The 20,278-nt window shown below is 38.7% G+C and overlaps 3 protein-coding genes and 1 long non-coding RNA gene across 4 annotated transcripts in view; 3 read left to right on the top strand and 1 right to left on the bottom strand.

The window, feature by feature from the left end:
- The window catches only part of LOC146475251 (proteasome adapter and scaffold protein ECM29-like), a 29,819-nt gene extending 21,971 nt beyond the window's left edge, over positions 1-7,848 (top strand). Inside the window, exons 41-58 of the mRNA XM_085115600.1 lie at positions 398-451; positions 622-681; positions 893-982; positions 1,306-1,372; positions 1,613-1,704; positions 1,794-1,860; positions 1,991-2,125; positions 2,463-2,525; positions 2,850-2,978; positions 3,344-3,426; positions 3,757-3,800; positions 4,055-4,103; positions 4,426-4,572; positions 4,970-5,111; positions 5,764-5,869; positions 5,941-6,053; positions 6,256-6,327; positions 6,980-7,848. Coding sequence (XP_084971726.1) covers positions 398-451; positions 622-681; positions 893-982; positions 1,306-1,372; positions 1,613-1,704; positions 1,794-1,860; positions 1,991-2,125; positions 2,463-2,525; positions 2,850-2,978; positions 3,344-3,426; positions 3,757-3,800; positions 4,055-4,103; positions 4,426-4,572; positions 4,970-5,111; positions 5,764-5,869; positions 5,941-6,053; positions 6,256-6,327; positions 6,980-7,122 — 1,656 coding nt within the window. The 3' untranslated portion in view covers positions 7,123-7,848. The remainder of the gene's footprint in view (positions 1-397; positions 452-621; positions 682-892; positions 983-1,305; positions 1,373-1,612; positions 1,705-1,793; positions 1,861-1,990; positions 2,126-2,462; positions 2,526-2,849; positions 2,979-3,343; positions 3,427-3,756; positions 3,801-4,054; positions 4,104-4,425; positions 4,573-4,969; positions 5,112-5,763; positions 5,870-5,940; positions 6,054-6,255; positions 6,328-6,979) is intronic.
- A 2,349-nt stretch (positions 7,849-10,197) lies between these two features.
- On the top strand, positions 10,198-11,741 carry LOC146475250 (uncharacterized). Its single transcript, XR_014865930.1, has 3 exons — positions 10,198-10,338; positions 10,478-10,603; positions 11,650-11,741. It is a non-coding gene; the product is annotated as an uncharacterized LOC146475250 (long non-coding RNA).
- A 2,124-nt stretch (positions 11,742-13,865) lies between these two features.
- LOC146475249 (protein YIPF5-like) lies at positions 13,866-15,934 on the top strand. Its single transcript, XM_085115603.1, has one exon. The coding sequence runs from the start codon at positions 13,950-13,952 to the stop codon at positions 14,721-14,723; it is 774 nt and encodes a 257-aa protein (XP_084971729.1). The 5' UTR covers positions 13,866-13,949; the 3' UTR covers positions 14,724-15,934.
- A 1,092-nt stretch (positions 15,935-17,026) lies between these two features.
- LOC146475248 (uncharacterized) lies at positions 17,027-20,122 on the bottom strand. Its single transcript, XM_085115602.1, has one exon. The coding sequence runs from the start codon at positions 19,651-19,653 to the stop codon at positions 18,550-18,552; it is 1,104 nt and encodes a 367-aa protein (XP_084971728.1). The 5' UTR covers positions 19,654-20,122; the 3' UTR covers positions 17,027-18,549.
- Between the last annotated feature and the right edge of the window lie 156 nt (positions 20,123-20,278).

The raw sequence follows: 20,278 nt of genomic DNA, 5'->3' as shown, positions 1-20,278 counted from the left end.
GTTTGAATGGTCACACTTTAGGAATTGATCCACAAACTCCAAATAAGAGCCACTTTATACATCTTAACAAACAGCACCGCAGGAAAGTACTGCATAGTAGCTTTCGTTTGAATGGTCACACTTTAGGATCTCATCCACAGACTCAAAGTTAGAGCCACCTTGTACAACATAATAAACAGCACCACAGGAAAGTACTGCCCAGTAGCTTTCATTTGAATGGCCACACTTTAGGATCTCATCCACAGACTCAAAGTTAGAGCCACTTTGTACAACATAATAAACAGCACCACAGGAAAGTACTGCTTATTAGCTTTCAATTGAATGGCCACACTTTAGGATTCCATGCACAGACTCAGGAGTTAGTGCAGCATAACTTATTACTCTTTTTTTCTTGCAGTCAATGAACTATTTAAGTCTTCAACTCCACAAAAGTGAAGATGTTCAAGAGAAGGTACGTGTACCATATTCTTTCTTTCTTCAGTTACACGTTTTCCGTTTGCATCATACATGCAGAGTTCGTACCCTAAGTATTAGTAACCTCGTTCATCATGTCGCTCTCTCGTTTGTTAACGTATAGCTAGAGTTTCCTGTAACGTGCATGTTTCTAATTTTGTTTCTTAGCTTGAGGGTGTGAGGATCGCTGCATCGAAGATGTCTCCCATGATGGAGACAATCAACATGGTAAATAATCAGTATTAATTGGCATTTGACCATTTTCCAGTTTTTGTTTGTGTTTTTCTTCGTTCAATTTGTTTCTACCAGTATTATATTTCGTATCTGTCACTGTTTCTTTATCAAGGAAGTGCTCGAAATAAAGCCTGTGCATATTTTTTTACAAGTCATTAGGCTTGTATTCCGTTTCTAGCTCACTGTTCTTCCCTTTCTTTCACAGTGCGTTCAATATGTTGACAGTGCAGTGCTTCCAGAACTTGTACCTAGACTCTCTGAAATCCTGCGAACCGGGATAGGACTGGGAACAAAGGTGGGTGGCTTAGTTGTACTTTTCTTCAGTTTGTTTCCTTAAAATTTGAACACGTGTTATAAATAATTTATCTTCCATCAGCATTAAGATAGAAAGACTTTTAAATGTTAGGTGTAGTCTATTGCGTGGGGCCGGGGTCGTTGCGTAGACAATTCCCCCCCCCCCCCCCCCTCACACCATTGAAACCCATTGAATTTAGTGAAAACAAAAATAGAGCCAATCAGAGCAAGTAAATTTCAGCCTTCAAATTTCCTGCAATTTTAATCAGTCGGACCATTCAGTTATTTTCTAATTTGTAATTAAATATTGTTTTCTTTCATCAGGCAGGGAGTGCTGGTTTCGTTGTTTCTCTTTCAATGCAGTGTTCTCAGGATTTGACACCGTTTGCTGGTAAGATTTCCCCTTGTTACTAGTCGCGCGAGCAACGCATGCGTGTGACTCCTTAGACTCTTCGACTTTCCAAAGACTTGCCGACGTGTTCGGATACTCTCGGAGCACTTTGACACGATTTCCCAAAGATTTTCCTTGTGTCATGCATTTATACTTCGTCGAGAGACGAATTAGTGCACATGACGTTTTGCCACACGACAGAATGTAAATTAAGAATAGTTTGTCCATCCCTTTAAACAGGAAAGCTCCTGAATGCACTGCTGTCTGGATTAAGTGATCGTAGCGCTTCCGTTAGGAAATCGTACGCCACTGCTATCGGCCATTTGGTCAAGGTAAGCCCAAACAAGAATGGATATATGTCGAATTGTCATGAAAAGTCAAATGGTCTAACTTAAAGTTTGATGTAATGATTGGTTTTCAGGTTGCAAAGGACAGCAGCGTAGAAAAACTCATTGATAAAATAAAGAACTGGTACTTCGAAAAGGAAGGTAAAACATAAAGCAGCGTTGTTAGATTCTTGTAGAAACGACACAGAAATAGGTATCTTCCCTTTGGAATTTTCCTTATCAATTATGATTGCCGAGTACCATTCAAAGGCATCATTGAACTGTTTTTCAGACGAGGGCCTACGATTGGCCTGCGGTCTTACCCTGCAAGCAATGTCACGGTATTCCCCGGATGTAATGAAGCGTCACACAGCCAAGGCGCTGCCAGCGGTCTTCTTCGCCATGCATGAAAAGAAACAAACGCAAGGTAGTATACAGTACCCATGGATACAAGGTTGACGATTCTATGATTATATCAACTGATGTTTCGATCCTGTGATTTAAAGAGTTAAGGTTCACCAACCAAAGTCATTAAAGAAGCGTCAACTGGTTATTTGATAGTTTATATCGCTGCTTATCAGTGAAAATGGAATACTTTTCTTAGACTTGCTTAATTCTTTATTGTACAAACGGGTTTAGTGTTTCATAAATTGACTTTCCCCGCAAAAGGTAGTTATTGGAGATATAAAAATACGACAATTTATGGCTAGGACGGTAATTTGAAAGATGCTCCAAACAATAAATGATTATGATTATGTTTACAGGCAGTAGCAGTTCATCTTCTAATGAATCATTGTGGGAAGAAATTTGGCTGGAGAATACACCAGGTAATCAGCATTATTTTGTTTGTCATCCTAGTCTGCCTAGTCTATTATTGTCATTCAATTCAATTGCACAGTTTCCAGTTAGCACAACAAGACGAACTGGGTTCATCATACTTAATTAAGCAAAATTATGAGCTTTCGCTGGCTTGTGTCGTTGGCTACTTTTATTCATTTGCGTCGAGTTCTGATTAGTCAATTTTTTGCTTACGTTTGTCGTGAAAGGTGAGAGTGAGTAGTTAAAATTTCTATAAGCTATATACTTGATTTATACTTGATTACCCTTTGCACTGTAGTGATAGCTGTTTGATCACGTGCTTCTCGTTTTAGGAACTGAGGCAGGCATACGACTGTACCTGGATGAAATAGTCTCGATCACGTGCCCTGCTCTGACGTCACAGTCCTGGACGACTAAGGCCCAGGCTGCTGTCACGATATCGGCCATTGCTAAAAAGCTTGGTAGGGCAATGATCAGAAAATTCTCTATTCGCCTAGCTATTCTCACGGATTTATTCAGATATTATTCTCGTGTGCATACTCAGATCTTTCAAACAGGATTCGTTGGCTTTAAATCGTTCATGATTCAACCTCGAGCCGTAATAATATCGGGTGTATGTGGGTTAAAAATTATTCTTTTAGCAAAGCGTTTTTATTTTCATTTGATAACAACGTACTTCATTTCTTGAACTCAGTATAGTATTTACTGATTTCTTGGGAGATTCATTACAACTAATCATAGTCGACAAGTTATATTCACAGCAATGAAATCAGTTGTGAACCCTTTTTTTTATTCTCTTTAATGTTAAATGTGTTACTCGGCCCAGGTTCCTCTTTGTCACAGCCTTACCTCGGTCAACTGCTCGGCGCTTTGGTCAGCGGATTGTCCGGTCGAACATGGACAGGCAAAGTGAGTTCCTTTGTCTGTCTGTCTGTCTGTCTGTTTGTACGTTAGTTTTTCTGTTCCTGTTCTTGATGTCATCGTTTTATCTTCATAGATTTATTATTTATGAAGAGGAAAGCCATACTACCCATAGTTGGTTTCTGTGTAGGCTTTCCTTGTATAGACAGATTTGTAATTCAGAAAACGAAAGAGATGCTGTTTGATAATTGGCTGGCGAAGTTGTTAAAATTGCATGCCTAAGTAACATTTTAAACCGATGGGATAAGTTGATATGCTGTGGTCCGTACTGTTTTTCATAGACAATATTTGACTTCGATTTGTTCGTTGTCTTTATAGGAAGCCTTATTATCGGCTGTATCGTGCGTTTGCATAGAATGCAGGTAAGATGGCCATACGTTCCTGTTATACCGAGCATAAGGTCTGCTGGACCTTAAGCCCCTTTAGTCCGGAAGTGTAGCTGTGCGTTGATCTATCCCGAGTCGGGGTCCAGTAGCATTTGTGTATTGCTTACAAAATATAGGCACTGATACGTTTATTGTTTAATTAATGTTCTGTTACTTTTTTTCATGTCGCGTAGTTGTGTAGTATGATTAGAGCTTCTTGTTCTTTTCTCAACTGTTATCTTTGTTCACAGGAAATCAATGGAGGAGTCATCTCCCAGAGTTGATCCCGATATTGAGAAAGTAAGACAAACGAGCAGTTGCTGTTATTGAACACAAAAAGTCTCATTACTGAACAAAACGTTTGAATGGAATCTGCCAGGCTTTGATTCTAACTGAAATGTAACTTTTCTTCTGGTATCAAATCGGAACAAACTTCATTACTGTGCCATTGGGGTCTGTTTCGTCATTGGCAGGAATTGTTTTTCGCGATCTCCATAAGAATTTTACCCATATTCATAAAACTTTACTAATTGAATGTGGTTATTATTTTAGTAAATGGTAGCAAAGTGCAGTTGATTTGGTTCTGCGGTTTTCTCATCTCGTTTCATTTCTGTTGTTTTAGGTGCTGGATTCCATATACAAGGAGTGCAGAAAGGAGAATCCAACATACAAGATGGCTGCACTGAAGTGCTTCGGAGAAATCGTCCAGGAATATTCTATTGACAGATTTCAACAAATATCCGAGCTCATCTTTCCTATCATTGCCCCTGTGAGTGTTACTTTGTAGATTGCTTATCTTGGAGCCTAGAACAAGTTAGGACGGATGTAGCCGACATTTGACTATGGAGGCATGAGGTTCAGATTCTCGCCTTCGTTTTTTTCATAACACTTGTTCTCAGTTTTTGACTCTCCTTCTCGCTCAAAGACGTCCCTAAACCTGGTCGTTTTTTACTTAAAATCGATAAGAGTTTTCTCCCTCGCTTCTGTCTTGATGCCTTCTTATTGATCCTCATTTTAAGAGTTTTAACTCAAGTTGACACTCATACGTTCGTCAGTTATCGCTCTCTTTTGACCTCGGCATTAGGCTTGAAGACGCGGGTATTTTACCAGCTGTCCTAGTTTACAATTTGTTTGTTTTAAATATTTTGTTTCTTTTTGTTTGGTAGGAACCGAAGGAGGACGGTGAAGAAGATGAAAACGACGTTGAAGACGAAGAAGAAAAGGACAAAAAAGTCGACCAGGAATTCTTGGTCTGTACGTTTGATTGTCTGGGACGGTCATGGCCGAAAAATGCAACGGATTCACAAGGTGAAGTTTCAAGAACTAGTTTACATTATGTTAAATCCTTTAGCGCTGTTTTCTGTCGGAAAATAGGCTAACACTGTTAACCGATCAAAACTCGAAACCAAAAACATGGGACCGGCGACAAGCGCGGGAAAACGCGGGAAAACATGGAACCGGTCCCAAGCGGAAGCTTGGTAACTGAGCGTGTAACTGATACCAAGTGACATGCGCGGTAAAACACGCCTTTTCATATTGGGGTTGGTTCCATCTTGAACTCTTAATTGATGAGAAAGCAGTGCCCTGATCGGTAAGGGCGCATTGCAGGAATTCTACTATCTACCAGGCCCAATACAATGTCGTAAACGCTTTGAGAATTAGAGTTGTGCAGTGCGTAAAATACATGAAGAAGTTTAAAATTGTTATGTTCTTTATTAAATTACACTAATTCCTTTTCCTTTTGTATCTCATTGAGGATATTCTAAAAAAGACTGTAATGTTTAAAACTTTCGACACTTATGAAACGTGCGTAATATAAATGTAAATGGTACTTATTAACAGCATGTTGATTGAAAAAAATGATTTGTGTTAAATAACGGGTTACCTACAATAAAACACTTAAAGATTGCAATTTCATACATTTCTTTTTCGTTTTTTTTTTCTCTCTCTCATCCAACAGATAAACATGGAGAGCGTTTCTGTTCAATACTCACAGCCGCCCTAACAGCGAACACATGGAAAGTACAAGTTGTGGTTTTGGCGGCCCTTAAGTCTTTCATCGGAAGGTCAGTTCAACAGACGTGCTTTCGTGTCAGAAGTGAAGAGTTTTTAAAATGTTTGAATATTTTTGTTTTAGAATGGACTGGACTAGTGGGACTCCGGATGGCGGAGGAGAAGAAAGCATCGAGAGAATAACTATGCTCAGAAGTCTTTTAGGACAGTTTATTCCGCCTGTCTGTGAATGTTTAGGTTTGTAACTTTTTCCCTGCTCTATTTTTATTTGTATTTGAAAGGAATAGTTAGTACTAGAATAACAAATCGTGGAATAGATTATTATACAAGATGAAGTGCTCATTGTAGTTTAGTAACTGCTTGTTCATGTTAGTTCAGAGATTCTTTTACTATTCTGTTTCTTAGTTAATTTAATTTGTAATTTTTCGTCTTTTGGCAGAGATTAAAAAATACGCTGCAGTGCGTCTTGGAGCAGTTGAAGTTTTGGCGGCAATTCACCCAGCTCTTCAAGGTTATATTTTACCTTATTTCTAATACACTTATGCGCGCTAACTACTGTGAGAGTAGTAGTAAAGACGGGCGTGACGTCACAGTGACACAATTTGTTTCATCCTGATTGGTCCATTTCGATCACGTGGTACGATCCTTGCATTCTGATTTGCTACGGACCAAACCGCCCCTCTTTACAACTCCGAGTTTATACTCTAGTTGCTTCTCGCTCTCGTCTATCCCTTATTCTCATACGCTCTGTGAAGTTTTGGCAAACGTGTAGACTAAGTTCTTGTTTGGCCTGGGTTTTCTTCTTCATTGTAGGCTCGCCGCGCTACTTGTTACACTAAATCAGTCATTTGTATACGAGGGCCCGTTTCTCGAAAGTCCCGGTAACTTACCGGGCCCGATAAGTGTCTTTGGCGATCATTGTTTCTTAACAGAAGTCACCGTTTGTTAGCTTTGAATAGTAAATTTTAAAATCTTATAATTCTGTGAAAACATTGGCCAAGAACCTTGTCTGTAATCACTGTGTAATCGGAGAAAAAACATTTGAAGATATACTTATCGGGCCCGGTAAGTTACCGGGACTTTCGAGAAACGGGCCCCAGAATTCAGTTTAAGTTGTTGTTATAAGTGTGCATTGAAAACTTGTGACTTGCTGTTTGTTTCAGGGAACATTCGCTTATCACTGCTGACGGAAGAACTGAAAGAGCATATATTGGACAGTTTAAAATACGTGTACAGCGACAAGGAGCCAAATATAAGAGACAAAGCTACAGAGCTGAAAAAGAAACTGTTATGTCTTGGATCCTAGCACTGACTTTACACACAAAAAGGCAGCACACATCGACAACATCCCTACTTCATCGCTTCCCGCTCAAGAGATCGACAAATGAAGGTGTTAATGGGCATTACGCGCATGTCACATGCGTCTTATGTGTGTCGCTTAACAGACATTGCCGAGAGTGAGATTGGACAGGATACTGGGCAACGCCTGTTGATCCAAGTCGTTGATGGATGAATCCCATTTGCCATCTGGGATAAGTTCTGGATCGTGAAATGCCGTTTTGGGCCCGGTGGAAGGGCATGCCGATCATGCAGAAATCAAACGTCACTGAGAAAAAAACAAAGCGTTAAAAATTTTGCCGTAGAAATAGAACAGCGACAAATTTTACAGTACAGTAAAGCAAAAATTAAAGTGAAGTAGGAATCCCCTAGCCTTACCGCCTTACTTTCTTCTAAGTTCTAACCCTAACCCCACTCAGTGTCTTACCCATGACAGTTTACGTTTTAGGAGAATACTTAACAAAGTCAAACTGGAAAAAAAATGGGAAAATGTCAGTGAAGTGCTTCTCGGAAACTGTAATTTAAATCACTCTTTGAGATTCCATCCACACAGTCAAAACTTAGTCCGCTTCGCTTGTATTATTAACAGCAGCACCTGAAAGTACAGCCCAGTAAGTTTCACACTTTTCAAACGATCAAAAACAGAGATGGTACAATGAAAATGAACTCAATAAATATCTGAAAGGTTTCGTTACGTGGCGTCTATTGGTGCCGTTAGGTTCCAGTGTATTGTCCCGTGAAATCTGGCCTACGTGTAGCCGTACCCACCACCCGAAGAAAAACGGGAGGAAGGTTTTTCTTGGGGGGAGGGGTGGGTACGGCTACACGTAGGCTACGTGCAATCAAATGTCCTTCTCTGGCTTTTCGGATGCTTTCTTAATTTAAATTCTGTTTATCTGTTGTCTCATTATTTGATCTTGTTCTCAGTTGCGTAACAGTTTGTTTCCATGTTCACTTAGCTTTCCCAGCTAAACCCAGGTGAAGGTTACATTAAAATACTGGTTCGATCAGCCTTGCTTATATTCTCTCAAGTTGTTTTATTTCGCCCGTCCACAAGTATCCGTTTTCGTTTGAAAGGACAAACATTTTTTTTTCTTTGTAAAACTTTATCTGACGAAAACGGAACCTTCCGAAAACGATGTCTGCTGAAGTCGACCTCGTGACGTCAAAGTCTTTCCAAAAGATCCGTTTTCACGAGAACACGAAAACGGCGTTTCAAAAATTTTCACAGTGTAGGGCGTTTTCCAAAGTTCCATTTTCGCCGGATACGTGTGGATGGAAGGCCAATCCGTAAAGAGAAAGGTGCGTTTTCAAACGAAAGCGGATACGTGTGGGCATCAGTGGCCTTAGTCCATTACTGATCCTGATTTACACGAAGATTCACCTACAAATTGCTCATGCTAAGTTTGCGGCAATGAAGGTACACCAGAAAGTTAAAAGGCCCGCCGCTGAGTCTCGGACACGCCTTTTCCGGCCGGAAAAAAAGCGTCTACTATCGTATAAAGTCTGATTGATTGATCGATTGTATTATATTCTTTGAGCCCCTCCCAGCAGTTTTAGGGAACAGGAGCATTTATTTTCAGGAAACAGGGGATGTTGTCAAATTATCTTCGGGGAACAATGGAACCCTTGATAAGATTGTTGGGAACAAGGAAACACCCATTTACTTTCAAAAATATATGTTTTTTACTATCCGAGCCCCTGCAATAAAATCTAGCCTCAATGTTGACATAGGTCCCTTTTCACTTGAGTGTATTTTGATTATGTATTACGAACCGCGAGAGGCATCTTGGGAATGTTTGTTTCTGCAATATGGCAAGAGTGAAGATGGCGGAAAAAGGAATGTTACGGTTGACACAGTTCGGGAAACTATCACAATTATAAAATTCGTCACTGTCGCAGAGGCACCTGAGACAGGTGAGATGACAGAAACAGCCGATGAAGTACAGCATGAGCGGATTCCAAGGAGAAGAAAGAGGCGGTTCGAAAGCAAATTTTTTCTACTATGAATATCAAGGTAAAACAAGCAAACAAATACGGGGAACAATGATAACATTTTTGGGGATCAAGGGAGCAGCACAAAAATTTTCGGGATCAAGGGAACACGAGCTAAAAACATTTTAAGGACGGTGCCTACTAATAGAGAAGTATTTTTGCACGGCTTACAACTATGCGGAAAAAGCAGATCTTAGTAGCGGGTATTGAAATCCAAAAAGAAAATTGGGGGTAACCACGCATTTTTTAGAGATAACTAAGCAACAATTATTCTAAAAAGCAGCAAAATACAAAGCAATGTATGGCGCTTTTTTCCAAATTGAAGCTTTGTTATGTCTGAAAAATGCATGATTCCCCCCAATTTTCTTTATGGATACCAAAATCACTTGCTAAGTTCTGCTTTCTCCGCACAGTTTTAAACCGCGCGAAAATATCCCTGTATTAGTAGGCACCACCCATAGGAAACCTGAGTATCTAGAGATGCGCAGAACGTATGTGCAGTGACAATAGTAGGCACCGTCCTAGTGGTTTTAGTCCAAGTGGTTTTATTAATGAGCAACAAGGGATAAAATAAGAAAAGATTAAGGGATCATGGGAACATATACCCCCCGGCAGGGGCTATTCTTTGGTGGTGAGTAGAAACGTGACCACGATAGTCGACGTGAAAACCACGTGGGATGCTATTCCATATTTGGAGACGAACTTTGAAGAATTTACAGCCTGATCAGCTGACTCGATACTACAGTTTATCTTTTATTGACAGTTATTTCGTTCACTTAACTTATTTATTAAACTCCCTTGCACAAAATTTGTGAATGAAAAATATGTATGGTTAGAAGCGCGAATTCATGTCTCAAACTTTCTAGAAAGTTTAAAACAACAGTTTATCCCGAGAGTGAAGCGTGCGAAAACAGTAAGCTGATGTCGATCACGTGCAAACCTGAAAGCCAATCAGAGAAGCCTTTTCAATCACGTGGGACTAGGGACGCGGGTGCTAGTGGCGGGAATTTTTTAACTTTGGTCTTTTTTTACGAGAAAGAACATAAGACGACACGGCTTTTGGAGCTGCGAAAAAAAGCCAACTTTTCTCTCCTTTCCTCTATTTAAAGACACTTTTTACTTCGCAAAATGTACGAGATACATTAAGAAACCAACTATGCTATTTTGAGAAGAAAACCTGCTAGGCTTGGTAAGTGAACAGCCAACATGAATGTTTCGCTTTGGACATGCAGAAAATTCACTATTCTGGTTATGAAGGCCGTGTTTAAGAGATTTTAAATAGTTTTTGTTCCGTCCTAACGGATTTGTATGCCTTATTTTATTTTCAGAAGTCAGTGAGGACTCAAGAAATCTCTCAATTTGAATGAAGAGTTTATAACATTGAAGCACGCGTCGCTGAAACAATCATTCCAACTGTACCCAGCTATACAGGATAAAGGTAAGCTTTTGAACCTGTAAAGTGTGAATTTTCCAAAAACAGTTTATGTTGTTACAGTGAGGTTATCTTTTTGTTTTCCACGAGATTTATATTTCGCCAAAAATTTGCAATACAGGGCCCAAGGTTTACTGGACCGAAAATTTTTCGCGACGACTGATAAGTCACGCGCAAAACAAAACATATGAACTCTACAGAAGCTTGAGTTGAATTTAAATTACCAGGAATTTTCCTCCTAAGGAGACTTTTCTTGAATCTTGAGAGACTTGGCCCGGACAAACAAATAAAGACATTTTATTTGCCAAAAGTTTTTTGACTTTCCGAAATTAAAGAAAGGTAACAAAGGATAAATCGCCAGATTCATTTTTCTCTTGAAATGCTTCAAAGAGGAACAGAAAGAGCACAAATATGAATAACTGTTCCTGGGGAATTATTGTTGAAAGTTTCGAAACTATTTTCATGGCCACTGCCGTTAATTCTCAGTTTGTGTCGTCTGAATAAGCTCTGTTACGTTTCCTAGCAGAAAAACAAAACAACAAAACAAAAACAAACAAAAAAACCCGCTACTATTGTAGAAAGCCTAGCTAGTAATAAAATTATCAAATCATCCATATATTGTAGCTCTGGAGTCCAAATTTTCCGTACAGATTAAAAAAGCTTTCTTGGTGCTGATGATCATTACTAGAACTATCTTTACATGCAAACGTCTTATCAAGCGATGAACTTTAGGGAACCCGTACTTTAGGAGGGTTTTCAAAGGGTATTTAAATGTGCTCCAATTGGTTCCAAAGCGGTTTTAAAAGGGTTTATTGGGTTTATAAAGAAAACCTCAACCAAACCGGATTTCAAAAGGGTCATTTCAAGGCTTTTTAGCCTTTATTTTTTTTAGTTTTGAATTTACAGTGAGAAACGAGCTAGAGGGGCTGTCGGCAAAGTTGATTGATTTTCCTTTTTTGTTTGTTTGTTTTTCTTGTTTTCTTTTATAAAAAAAGAGAAGCTGCCTTCTTTAAAACCCGTGATCACTATCCTTAATTATCCTTTGAAACACGTCTGATATTCAGAAAGTACACTCAACGTTCGAGAACCAGCGGACGCCAGTCGAGTCATTCATCATGCTAGGCCTGCCCTCCATTTAACAAAGAATCTGGTGGAAGGTTAGTGAAATTCCTTGTGGGTAGGGAGCGGGGGTTTAATTTCAAAACACTGGATAAACCTTACATCGGATTCGACATTCGATCCGACCTTCACGCGATGCGGATTTGGTTTATCTTAAATAACTTAATTTTATTGACATAAATTAGTTAATTGGGCCCCCGGGTTGGTTTGGGCCTCCCCTAATAGTTTTTTGGGGTCTTCGGTTTTTCTTCGGCATGATTCGTTCATTCTTCGGTTTTGTCTGGTCTTCGTTCAACTCTCTTCGGCCATATTTCTTCGCTTATCTATGGCAGTTCTTCGGCTTTGGTGCGATGTCCCGCTTACAACAATCAAAATCATCAAATCTCTTATAAGTTCTTCTTGGTTGCAGTTATTGCACTGTGATTGGGGAGAACTTTTTGTCAAGGTTTATCCAGATTATTAATTAATTCTAGAATGAGTAGGCAAAGCTTGAGTAAACCGTTTAACCATCAGAGAGGAAACATGTTTTTGTTTCTCAGTCGATATCAGTTAAATGGTTTATTTCTTGTTATAGGTAAGCAATTAGGTAAGGGAATCATGGGTTGATGCACACACTCTAGTTTGAACGCTTACAAAATAATTACGTATGAACGCGAGAAGAAATCATCCAGGAAGAGAGGAACAAAATCTAACAGAAGACTGCTCGCGAGGGAATGGACAAGGAAATAGCTATCGGAATTAGAGAATCTTTCATTTGAGAGGTTTATCTCGCAAACCTGACACTATTAACACTTGAGACAACTGAATTTGTCCATTTGTTAATGCTGCCTTGTGATACGAGTCTTCTCAAGAAAGTCCTGCATTGCACTGCGCAGGCGTAGCGTCTACAAATTGTAGACGTAAGTAGTCGAAAATGCAACATTGTTATTTAGACAAAGTCTTCGAGGTTGCTGGCTACCTGACCGCTTCACTTATCGGCGACAGTGGAATACTGTAACTGAATACAAATAAAGATATTATTTTTTGCTTTTGCTACTACTATTTGTCAGTCGTCGAGTTTATTTCGCCAAAAACCAACGTGGCAGATGTCAAAATTCTGGGATATAACATAGGTTTTGATTGGACAGTTTTTTATTCTGGTTTGTCAATTTGAAGAGTTATTAAAAAATAAACAAGTAGATAAACTGGAGCGTTAGACTTTGACAATTTCAATGAAAACAAATTTATTTTTATCTTTTATCCCAGAGCAAGATAGCATTTGTTACGTTTACTACCTTCGTTTCAACATCCTCCGTTTGGCTTCGGTTTTCGTCGGCTAAGTACGATTCGATGCTGTTGTTGATGATACGCTCCTTGGCAGGCGCTTCCTTCTAATTGTCAATCGCACAGGCAACCCTGAGTGCTCCACAGAATGTGCCCGAAGACACAGGAACACTACTCGGTTTTCCTGGCGCTAAATTTTTTCTAAGTGCGCACCCCCTCATGGTTTAATTTAGGTCATGTGGAATAATTTTAGGTCTCGTGGAATTTTTTTTGTATTTGAAGTTGTAAAAGCATAGATTGCGTACGTTTGTGATTCAAACTTGATTTTTTTTAGTGAGCGGCCTTGATGAAGCACAGGAGAGAAGGAAGAAGTTTAAACATTTACGTTTTTAATCAAAAAAATTATAGCATTGTACATCACCATTTATAATTTGTTGACTCACCCGCACGGTCAGTTTTATTTTACTGTGCCTCGATTACTTACATGGCTGGTTACTACAGCATTTTTCTCTTGATTACGTCATTCTCTGATTACAATGATGATGATGATGATGATGATGATGATCATCATCATCATCATCATCATCATCATTATTATTATTATTATTATTATTATTATTATTATTATTATTATTATTATTATTATCTTCGTTACTTTGTCGTCATCCTGAGAGAAAACATACTTTAGATGACTTTAGATAGTCCAAACGGGACTCTTTTAATCGCTAGAGCCCCAAACTATCTGTTTCCACAGGAGCCCATTACCTCCTGGTTTCCATAGTTTCTAAAGAAACTGAGGTGCTGCGTCCGTGGGGAAGTGGAAAGGAACATTTTAGAAAACGCCCGCGATCAAAACGAATTCTCCTTTGTGCTAGGCATGCGCAGTGCAACCGGCAACGTGTCCTTGGTGAAATTGACGATTTGGTCTAGTCTTCGATTGTCATATCCCTGAATTCTTCGATCGTAGTGTTAATTTAGGCTTAGCCATGTCCAATTTCCAAGATCCGTTTTACCAAGGAAGCCAGTCGTTTGCTCAAGATGGTTTTTATGCGACAAATTACGACCAAAACACGGCCATGCCTCAGGGAAATTATGGACACCAGTTTAGCAGTTATGGCAGCGATCCCGGCGGATTTTACGGTTACGATTATCAGGCAAACGGGGGAAATCAGTTCCAATCGCCGTACAGAGGGGACATGAATCAAGGTATACGTCAAGTTGATGAAGCACATGGTTCTGATTTTGATGATGAACCACCCCTGCTTGAAGAACTGGGCATCAACTTCGACCACATTTGGCAAAAGACACTTTCAGTTTTGAACCCGTTCAAACTCACTGATTCTCATATCATGGATGACACTGATCTTACAGGACCACTCTTGTTTTGCCTAGCATTCGGAGGATTTCTTCTTCTGCATGGAAAAGTTCAGTTTGGGTACATATATGGGTTCAGTGCGTTGGGGTGCCTGGCTATGTACATTGTCCTTAATTTAATGAGTATGACTGGAGTGTCCATTGGGTGTGTCATTAGTGTCCTTGGGTACTGTCTTCTCCCCATGGTAGCACTGTCGGGTGTCTCCCTCCTCATGTCACTCCAAGGAACTCTTGGATCTATTCTTACCACTGTTATCATTGGTTGGTGTAGTTTAGCCTCATCAAAGTTATTTGTGACGGCACTAGAAATGGACCACCAGCAACCACTGGTAGCCTATCCATGTGCATTGGTTTATGGAATATTTGCTCTTCTTACTGTGTTCTGAAACCCTAACCAACACTCCAACTTCTCAAGAGCTCCCAAGTTCTGAACTGGTAAAAGCAAAATAAACAGCACCACAGGAAAGTAGTGCTCAATAACTTTAATTTGAATATTTACATTGGAAAATTTCACCTCAAACTCAAGAGTTGCAAATTGTGTTGACCTCTACAAATGGAGGTCATAATTTATTCAATACTAGAAACAAGAACAATGAACCACATATGATGCCAAGTTTGGGAATCAAACCTGGCTGCTTTGATGGGGGATTTGTGCTCTCACCACTGCACCCTGCTCCCCAAATTATAGCTAGATTGAGTGGAAAATGAACAGTTTTAGTATTTCAAATGGTAGAATTCTAGAAGCATTTAATAATGCAAAGCATGAGCTGTGGTCCCTGGTCCACTCCTGTTGACCCATCCCTGCTAGACACCCCGTATTTTTGAACATGATCTTACCATAGAGGTGTAACTGGCTCATAAAAATTTGTTATTTTCTTGTATTTTTCTTTGAAATTTTCTCTTTTTTATCAATGTTGCAGCTCATATATTAGTTTGATTGAAAGGATTTGAAAGTGGCTAAAAAACATACATTCTGGTATTTATGAAACATAGCTTGTTTCAGGCTATATGTAGGTGATCTCATTATGGAAAGCTCTGTGGCTTTTGTCATCAACTTGTTGCTTGAATGTAAAGTTTTGAATTGTCTGTTTAGAAGGTATGGTTTGCTTATATGCTGTTCTGATAGGTTTCAGCCCCTTATTTATCATTGTATCATTTGAAAGCTTCAAGTTTAGAGTATGTGAAAACAAACTATACTACATGTAACTACCATACCCACTGCAAATATGCAGGAAGCAGAAATGGTAAAATTTCATGAGTTATAGGAGTTATGTTCTCCAGCCTCTTATAGTAAAATATGGCTTCAAAAGTAAAGGGTGGACTCAGCAGATATGTAGATGCTTTATTTAAACTCAATGGAAATCCATTGACATGGATAAATATTGATGGAAATTATTATTCCTATGAAGACTTATTAGACAATGACCCCTCTCTGGTGTTATGTAGCTGGAGTTTCTTTATTTTTAATGCATGCTGGCTTCTTGGTAAATACAGAAAAGGCTAAATTCAGAACGTACATAGAATATTCAGCAGTTTATTGATCAAAATCATTTAGGGCACTAAAGTATGTCATTAAAGACACAGTAAGCGACATGAATATCTGCATGGTACCCTATTTACCCATGTGTATGTTAATTTTACCTTTATTGGTATTTGTCCTGCTTTGCAAACAGTAATCAGTTAATGATAAACCCCATCAAGTTGCTGGTAAATTGGCAGAAAATGCCCAAGGCCTACCCCAAAAATGATAACTGAAACTTTTGAGGACAATCTTTCAGCCAAGGGCATTATCAACTGGTGTAACAGCAAGCCTGAAAGGGGTTTATTGTTTTTATAGCCCTCCAATTGATTTCTTAAGGACTGTGCCTCTATTTGCTACTGTGCATACATTCTGCACATCATAGGATGGTCCGAGCAAGTCGAGTTACTTGATGGCGGTGCCTGCTAAAACACATTTTTGCGCGGTTTATAACTATGCAGGAAGAGCAGATCTTGGCAAGGGAAATTGGAATCTGTAAAAATAAATAAAATTATGCCCTACATTGTTTTGTATTTTGGCGCTTTTTAGAAATGTTGCTCAATTATCTCTGAAAAATGCATGGTTACCCCCACTTTTCTCTCTGGATTTCAACAGCCCTTGCTAAGATCTGCTTTTCCCGCATAGTCATAAACCACACAAAAATACCTCTGTATTAGTGGGCACTGTTCTTTAATGCATATGTTCGAACTATGTCGGTGATGGTAACAGCATGATTGCCAGAAAATAAATGCAGGCTAACTACTTTATTTCATTATACTGTGGTGAGATTGGGACAGTTACGACCTTAAAATGTGACGTTCTTTCTTTGGTTTTCTTGTCAAAAAAAAAATCACGTAATGGATATCAAATTGGAAGACTGTTCCCTCTTGTTTGTCGTCCAATTTTGTACCATGTGACTTGTTTTGTCCACTGGTAGTGCATAGTTATTAATTGGTGGGTTATAATTATTTTCAATAACTTGAATTTTGAATTAAAAAACCTAACCACAAAGTCATGAATGGATGTAGCACTGCTCTCAACAATAATAATTTTACAATGACCCCTGGAAAATAGTACAAATTAATTGTGTCAAAGTTCTCCTGTTGACTCAAATTTCGTTTTTGAGGTCAGTGCTAAGAATTCTGACATAGTGATGATTTTGATTACAAAGTTTATAACAAAAAAAAAAACCTTTTGACAGCCTAAAATCGAGTAAAGAAAGAAACTCCACTCAGATCAGATGGTATATCACATTTAGGAAATAATCTAAAAGGATTAAATATTATTTTACTAGAATAACTAACTGTTAAAGTATTTCATCTTTATTTATTGAATATCATGTTTATAAATGAGTTCCAATAGACAATTTAGATTCTTAGAGAATCCATGAAATAAATGAAAAGTTGTAGTAACAATGTACCCACTGACGACAATTATTCCACTAACTTGAGTTGTACATGAAGTAATGGCCAACAAGACACGGGATCGAGTTGACTTTGAGGTCATGTACAATGGCCAAGTTTTTTTCCGTTGGCTCTTCCCCATCCCCCTTCCCTGCTATTCTGTTTGCTGGGTCAGGGCTGTCACACCTTCTGTTGGCTATGCCACAGAACACCCACCCAAATTCTGTGACCGTTTGTAGCTTCCAGATATAAGGCAATGTACGTATATTTGGCAATATTGAAACAGTGGTATTAACGTGAAATATTGTAAGGAATTTAATTTCAAAATAGACACTTGTAATTGTGTTTGTAGTCTTTGGCACTCTAAACAGCGTATTTTAGAGATTTCAAGCTCAAATCGCTATAATTTGCAGTTCTTGAGCCTCAAGGATGACAGAATACAACAACTGAGGCATGTTTATTTTGTTATTTAAAAATTCTTAAGGGTACCACACACAACACTAAATACAGATTCTTTTATTTATTATTATTATAATAATAATAATTTTTTTTTTCATCTTCTTTTATTTATTTTTTTATCATTTTTTAAATAAGTACCAGTACTGTGAAGTGTCATTGTAGATTTAGATATCAGCGATACACTCTGGAATGGATTCCTTGCCAACATTTAACCCAAAGTTATTCATTTATTGTTTATTAATGTAGGTGTCTCTTTTTGTTACTGCGCATAAGTTCTGCGCATCTCGAGATAGTCAGAGAAACTCGGGTTTTTTAAGGACGGTGCCTACTAATACAAATGTAATGCATATTGAAGCAACAATTCTAAAAAGCTTTAAAATACAGAACGATCCATGGCATTTTGTTTTTTGCCAAATTACAGCTCAATTATCTTTGAAAGATATGCGGTTACCCCCGATTTTCTCTTTGGGTTCCAACAGCTCTTGCTAAGATCTGCATTTCCTATAATTAACTGGCACACAAAAACACCTCTAGAATTAAAATTATAGTTAACCATGAATTCATATGTAAATCACCGGGAGAATAACAAGAATGAAGGAAACAAGCATTTGAAAAGAACAGTTAGGGTTTTTATTTGTTTTTAATTTTTGAAATCATGACTTGTACGTCGCGGGCTTTTCAAATATGGTATTGATGATACATTGTGTTATATGCATTGAAAAGCGAACCATATAAACGATCCTATTCTTTGGGCCATGCATCGCAGACAGTTCACTTATGGAAAATTCGACGTTGAAGTCTAGTTAGAAAAAAAAATCTTACTCATTCCTTTCAACCGCGACAGTTTTCACACTTGGTATTGAACGGTCCCTCCGTCGATTCTTGCCAAACTCTCCCCGAACGAGCCGAGCGGATTCGCTGCGAAGTCGACAATTTCACGAGCCTTTCCGAATCATGTACATCAAGCTTTGTTAGGTCAGTGACCGATTGGGAGCGTTGAAATTTCATCTGCGGAGTTTTATGTGTAATTGCTTTCTCTAACGAAGTGCGCTTTATAAGTCTATGTGTACTTCTGTTTTTCGGCAAGTGACTTCTCGGAGATCCTTTTGCGTTACTCTTCTCTTCTTGTATTGGTGGCAGAAGTTTTGGCTTTGGCTTTTGTCCAGGTTTAAAGGAAGCTGTGAGCTGACATTCATAAGCTTGATAAATTTGCCTGAATTGGACTTTGTACGATCCATTCGTTTTACATGTTGTGACGCTTTTTTCAGATGTCTTGTCTTCTCTTTTGCTTTCCTCAATGTTCACTCTCCTCTCCTCAATGAATCCAGTACTTAAAGGTTTGCTTGTATTTAACAGAACTCTTCTTGGGATTCCTTTTGTTTCCGCCCAATCCACTGGTGTTCTTCTATACTTTTGATCTCTGATATCCAAAGAAGCGTTTCCCTCGTTTATCAGATAATTAGCGCAATCTATATTTCCGTTCACACAGGCTTGCATTAGCGGCGTAAAGCCATCGTTGTTCGCTACATCCACACTCAGTTGATACTTCTTTAGTGCAATTACAAGTGATTTTAAAATGTTAAGATTCCCGTTTTCTGCTGCGTATAAAAGCGCTGTATTCCCTCTCTTGTCTTTGGAATTAAGATCAAAATTGCCTGCTTCTTCCAAGAACAACGCTACCACGTTTTCTTTCTGTTTAAGTACCGCTGTTGATAAAGCTGACAAACCATCATTATTCGTTTCGTCGATTTTCGCTCCTCGCTTTAACAAACGAGTCGCCATGGAAATCGCCAGAGCTTCCTGTTCGACAAAGCTCAATTGAATTAAAGCGGTGTTGCCTTTTTTACACCTAGAATTCAGATTAACCCCCGAATCAATAAAAGAACGAGCTTGTTTAAAACGACGTTCAGAGATAGCTTTGTTTAGCGCCGCCATTGCTGACACATGTGTTAGTTCGGTTTAGTGTAGCTTGATATTTCCGAATATGCATTATGAAAATTATCTTGCTTCCTTAAACTGTTTTCTTTTCCTAGATACATAGTATTATATAATCTTTTCTTATTTTGTTTATGACATCTGCGCACGGCGGAGGCATAAAAGAGAACTTGATATTAAAGTTAAATTAAAATGAATAGAACTGGAGAGCGTGTTGGTGGAAAAAAGGGGACCCTATTCAAAAGTGCTTCCAACCTTATGAATTTCCGTCTGTTTTATTTATTTTTTCCACTCCAGCGGTTTTAGTGTCTTGTTGCATCCATAAAGTGATTCATAGCAGGTGATTTAGCGGGTTGTTCAACAAACAAATACAAAAGACCTTCGCTAATATATCAAGTTTAACATATTATGATTGACAAATGTAATTGATAATATTAGTCCCTTGTTTCTGGCCTCCCACGCAGTCGTTTTTCAGTGGGGAGTAGTGTAAGTCGTTCTTAGGGAAGAGGGGTAATACGAATTCGTTATACTCTATAGAGGGCCAAAAATATGGAATACTTTGCCATTATCAATTACGTCTTCCCCTAGTCTATCCACCTTCAAAAGAAAGCTTCTTGATTTCCTC

Source organism: Pavona decussata, unplaced genomic scaffold (assembly GCF_977016875.1).
Source record: "Pavona decussata unplaced genomic scaffold, jaPavDecu1.1 SCAFFOLD_84, whole genome shotgun sequence".
Classification (NCBI taxonomy): domain Eukaryota; kingdom Metazoa; phylum Cnidaria; class Anthozoa; order Scleractinia; family Agariciidae; genus Pavona; species Pavona decussata.
Note: the sequence above shows the minus strand (reverse complement) of the source record. Positions and strands in the feature narration are given on the sequence as shown.

Coding starts and splice junctions, on each gene's coding strand:
- LOC146475249 (XM_085115603.1), top strand. CDS start 13,950: ATGTCCAATTTCCAAGATCCGTTTTACCAAGGAAGCCAGTCGTTTGCT.
- LOC146475248 (XM_085115602.1), bottom strand. CDS start 19,653: ATGGCGGCGCTAAACAAAGCTATCTCTGAACGTCGTTTTAAACAAGCT.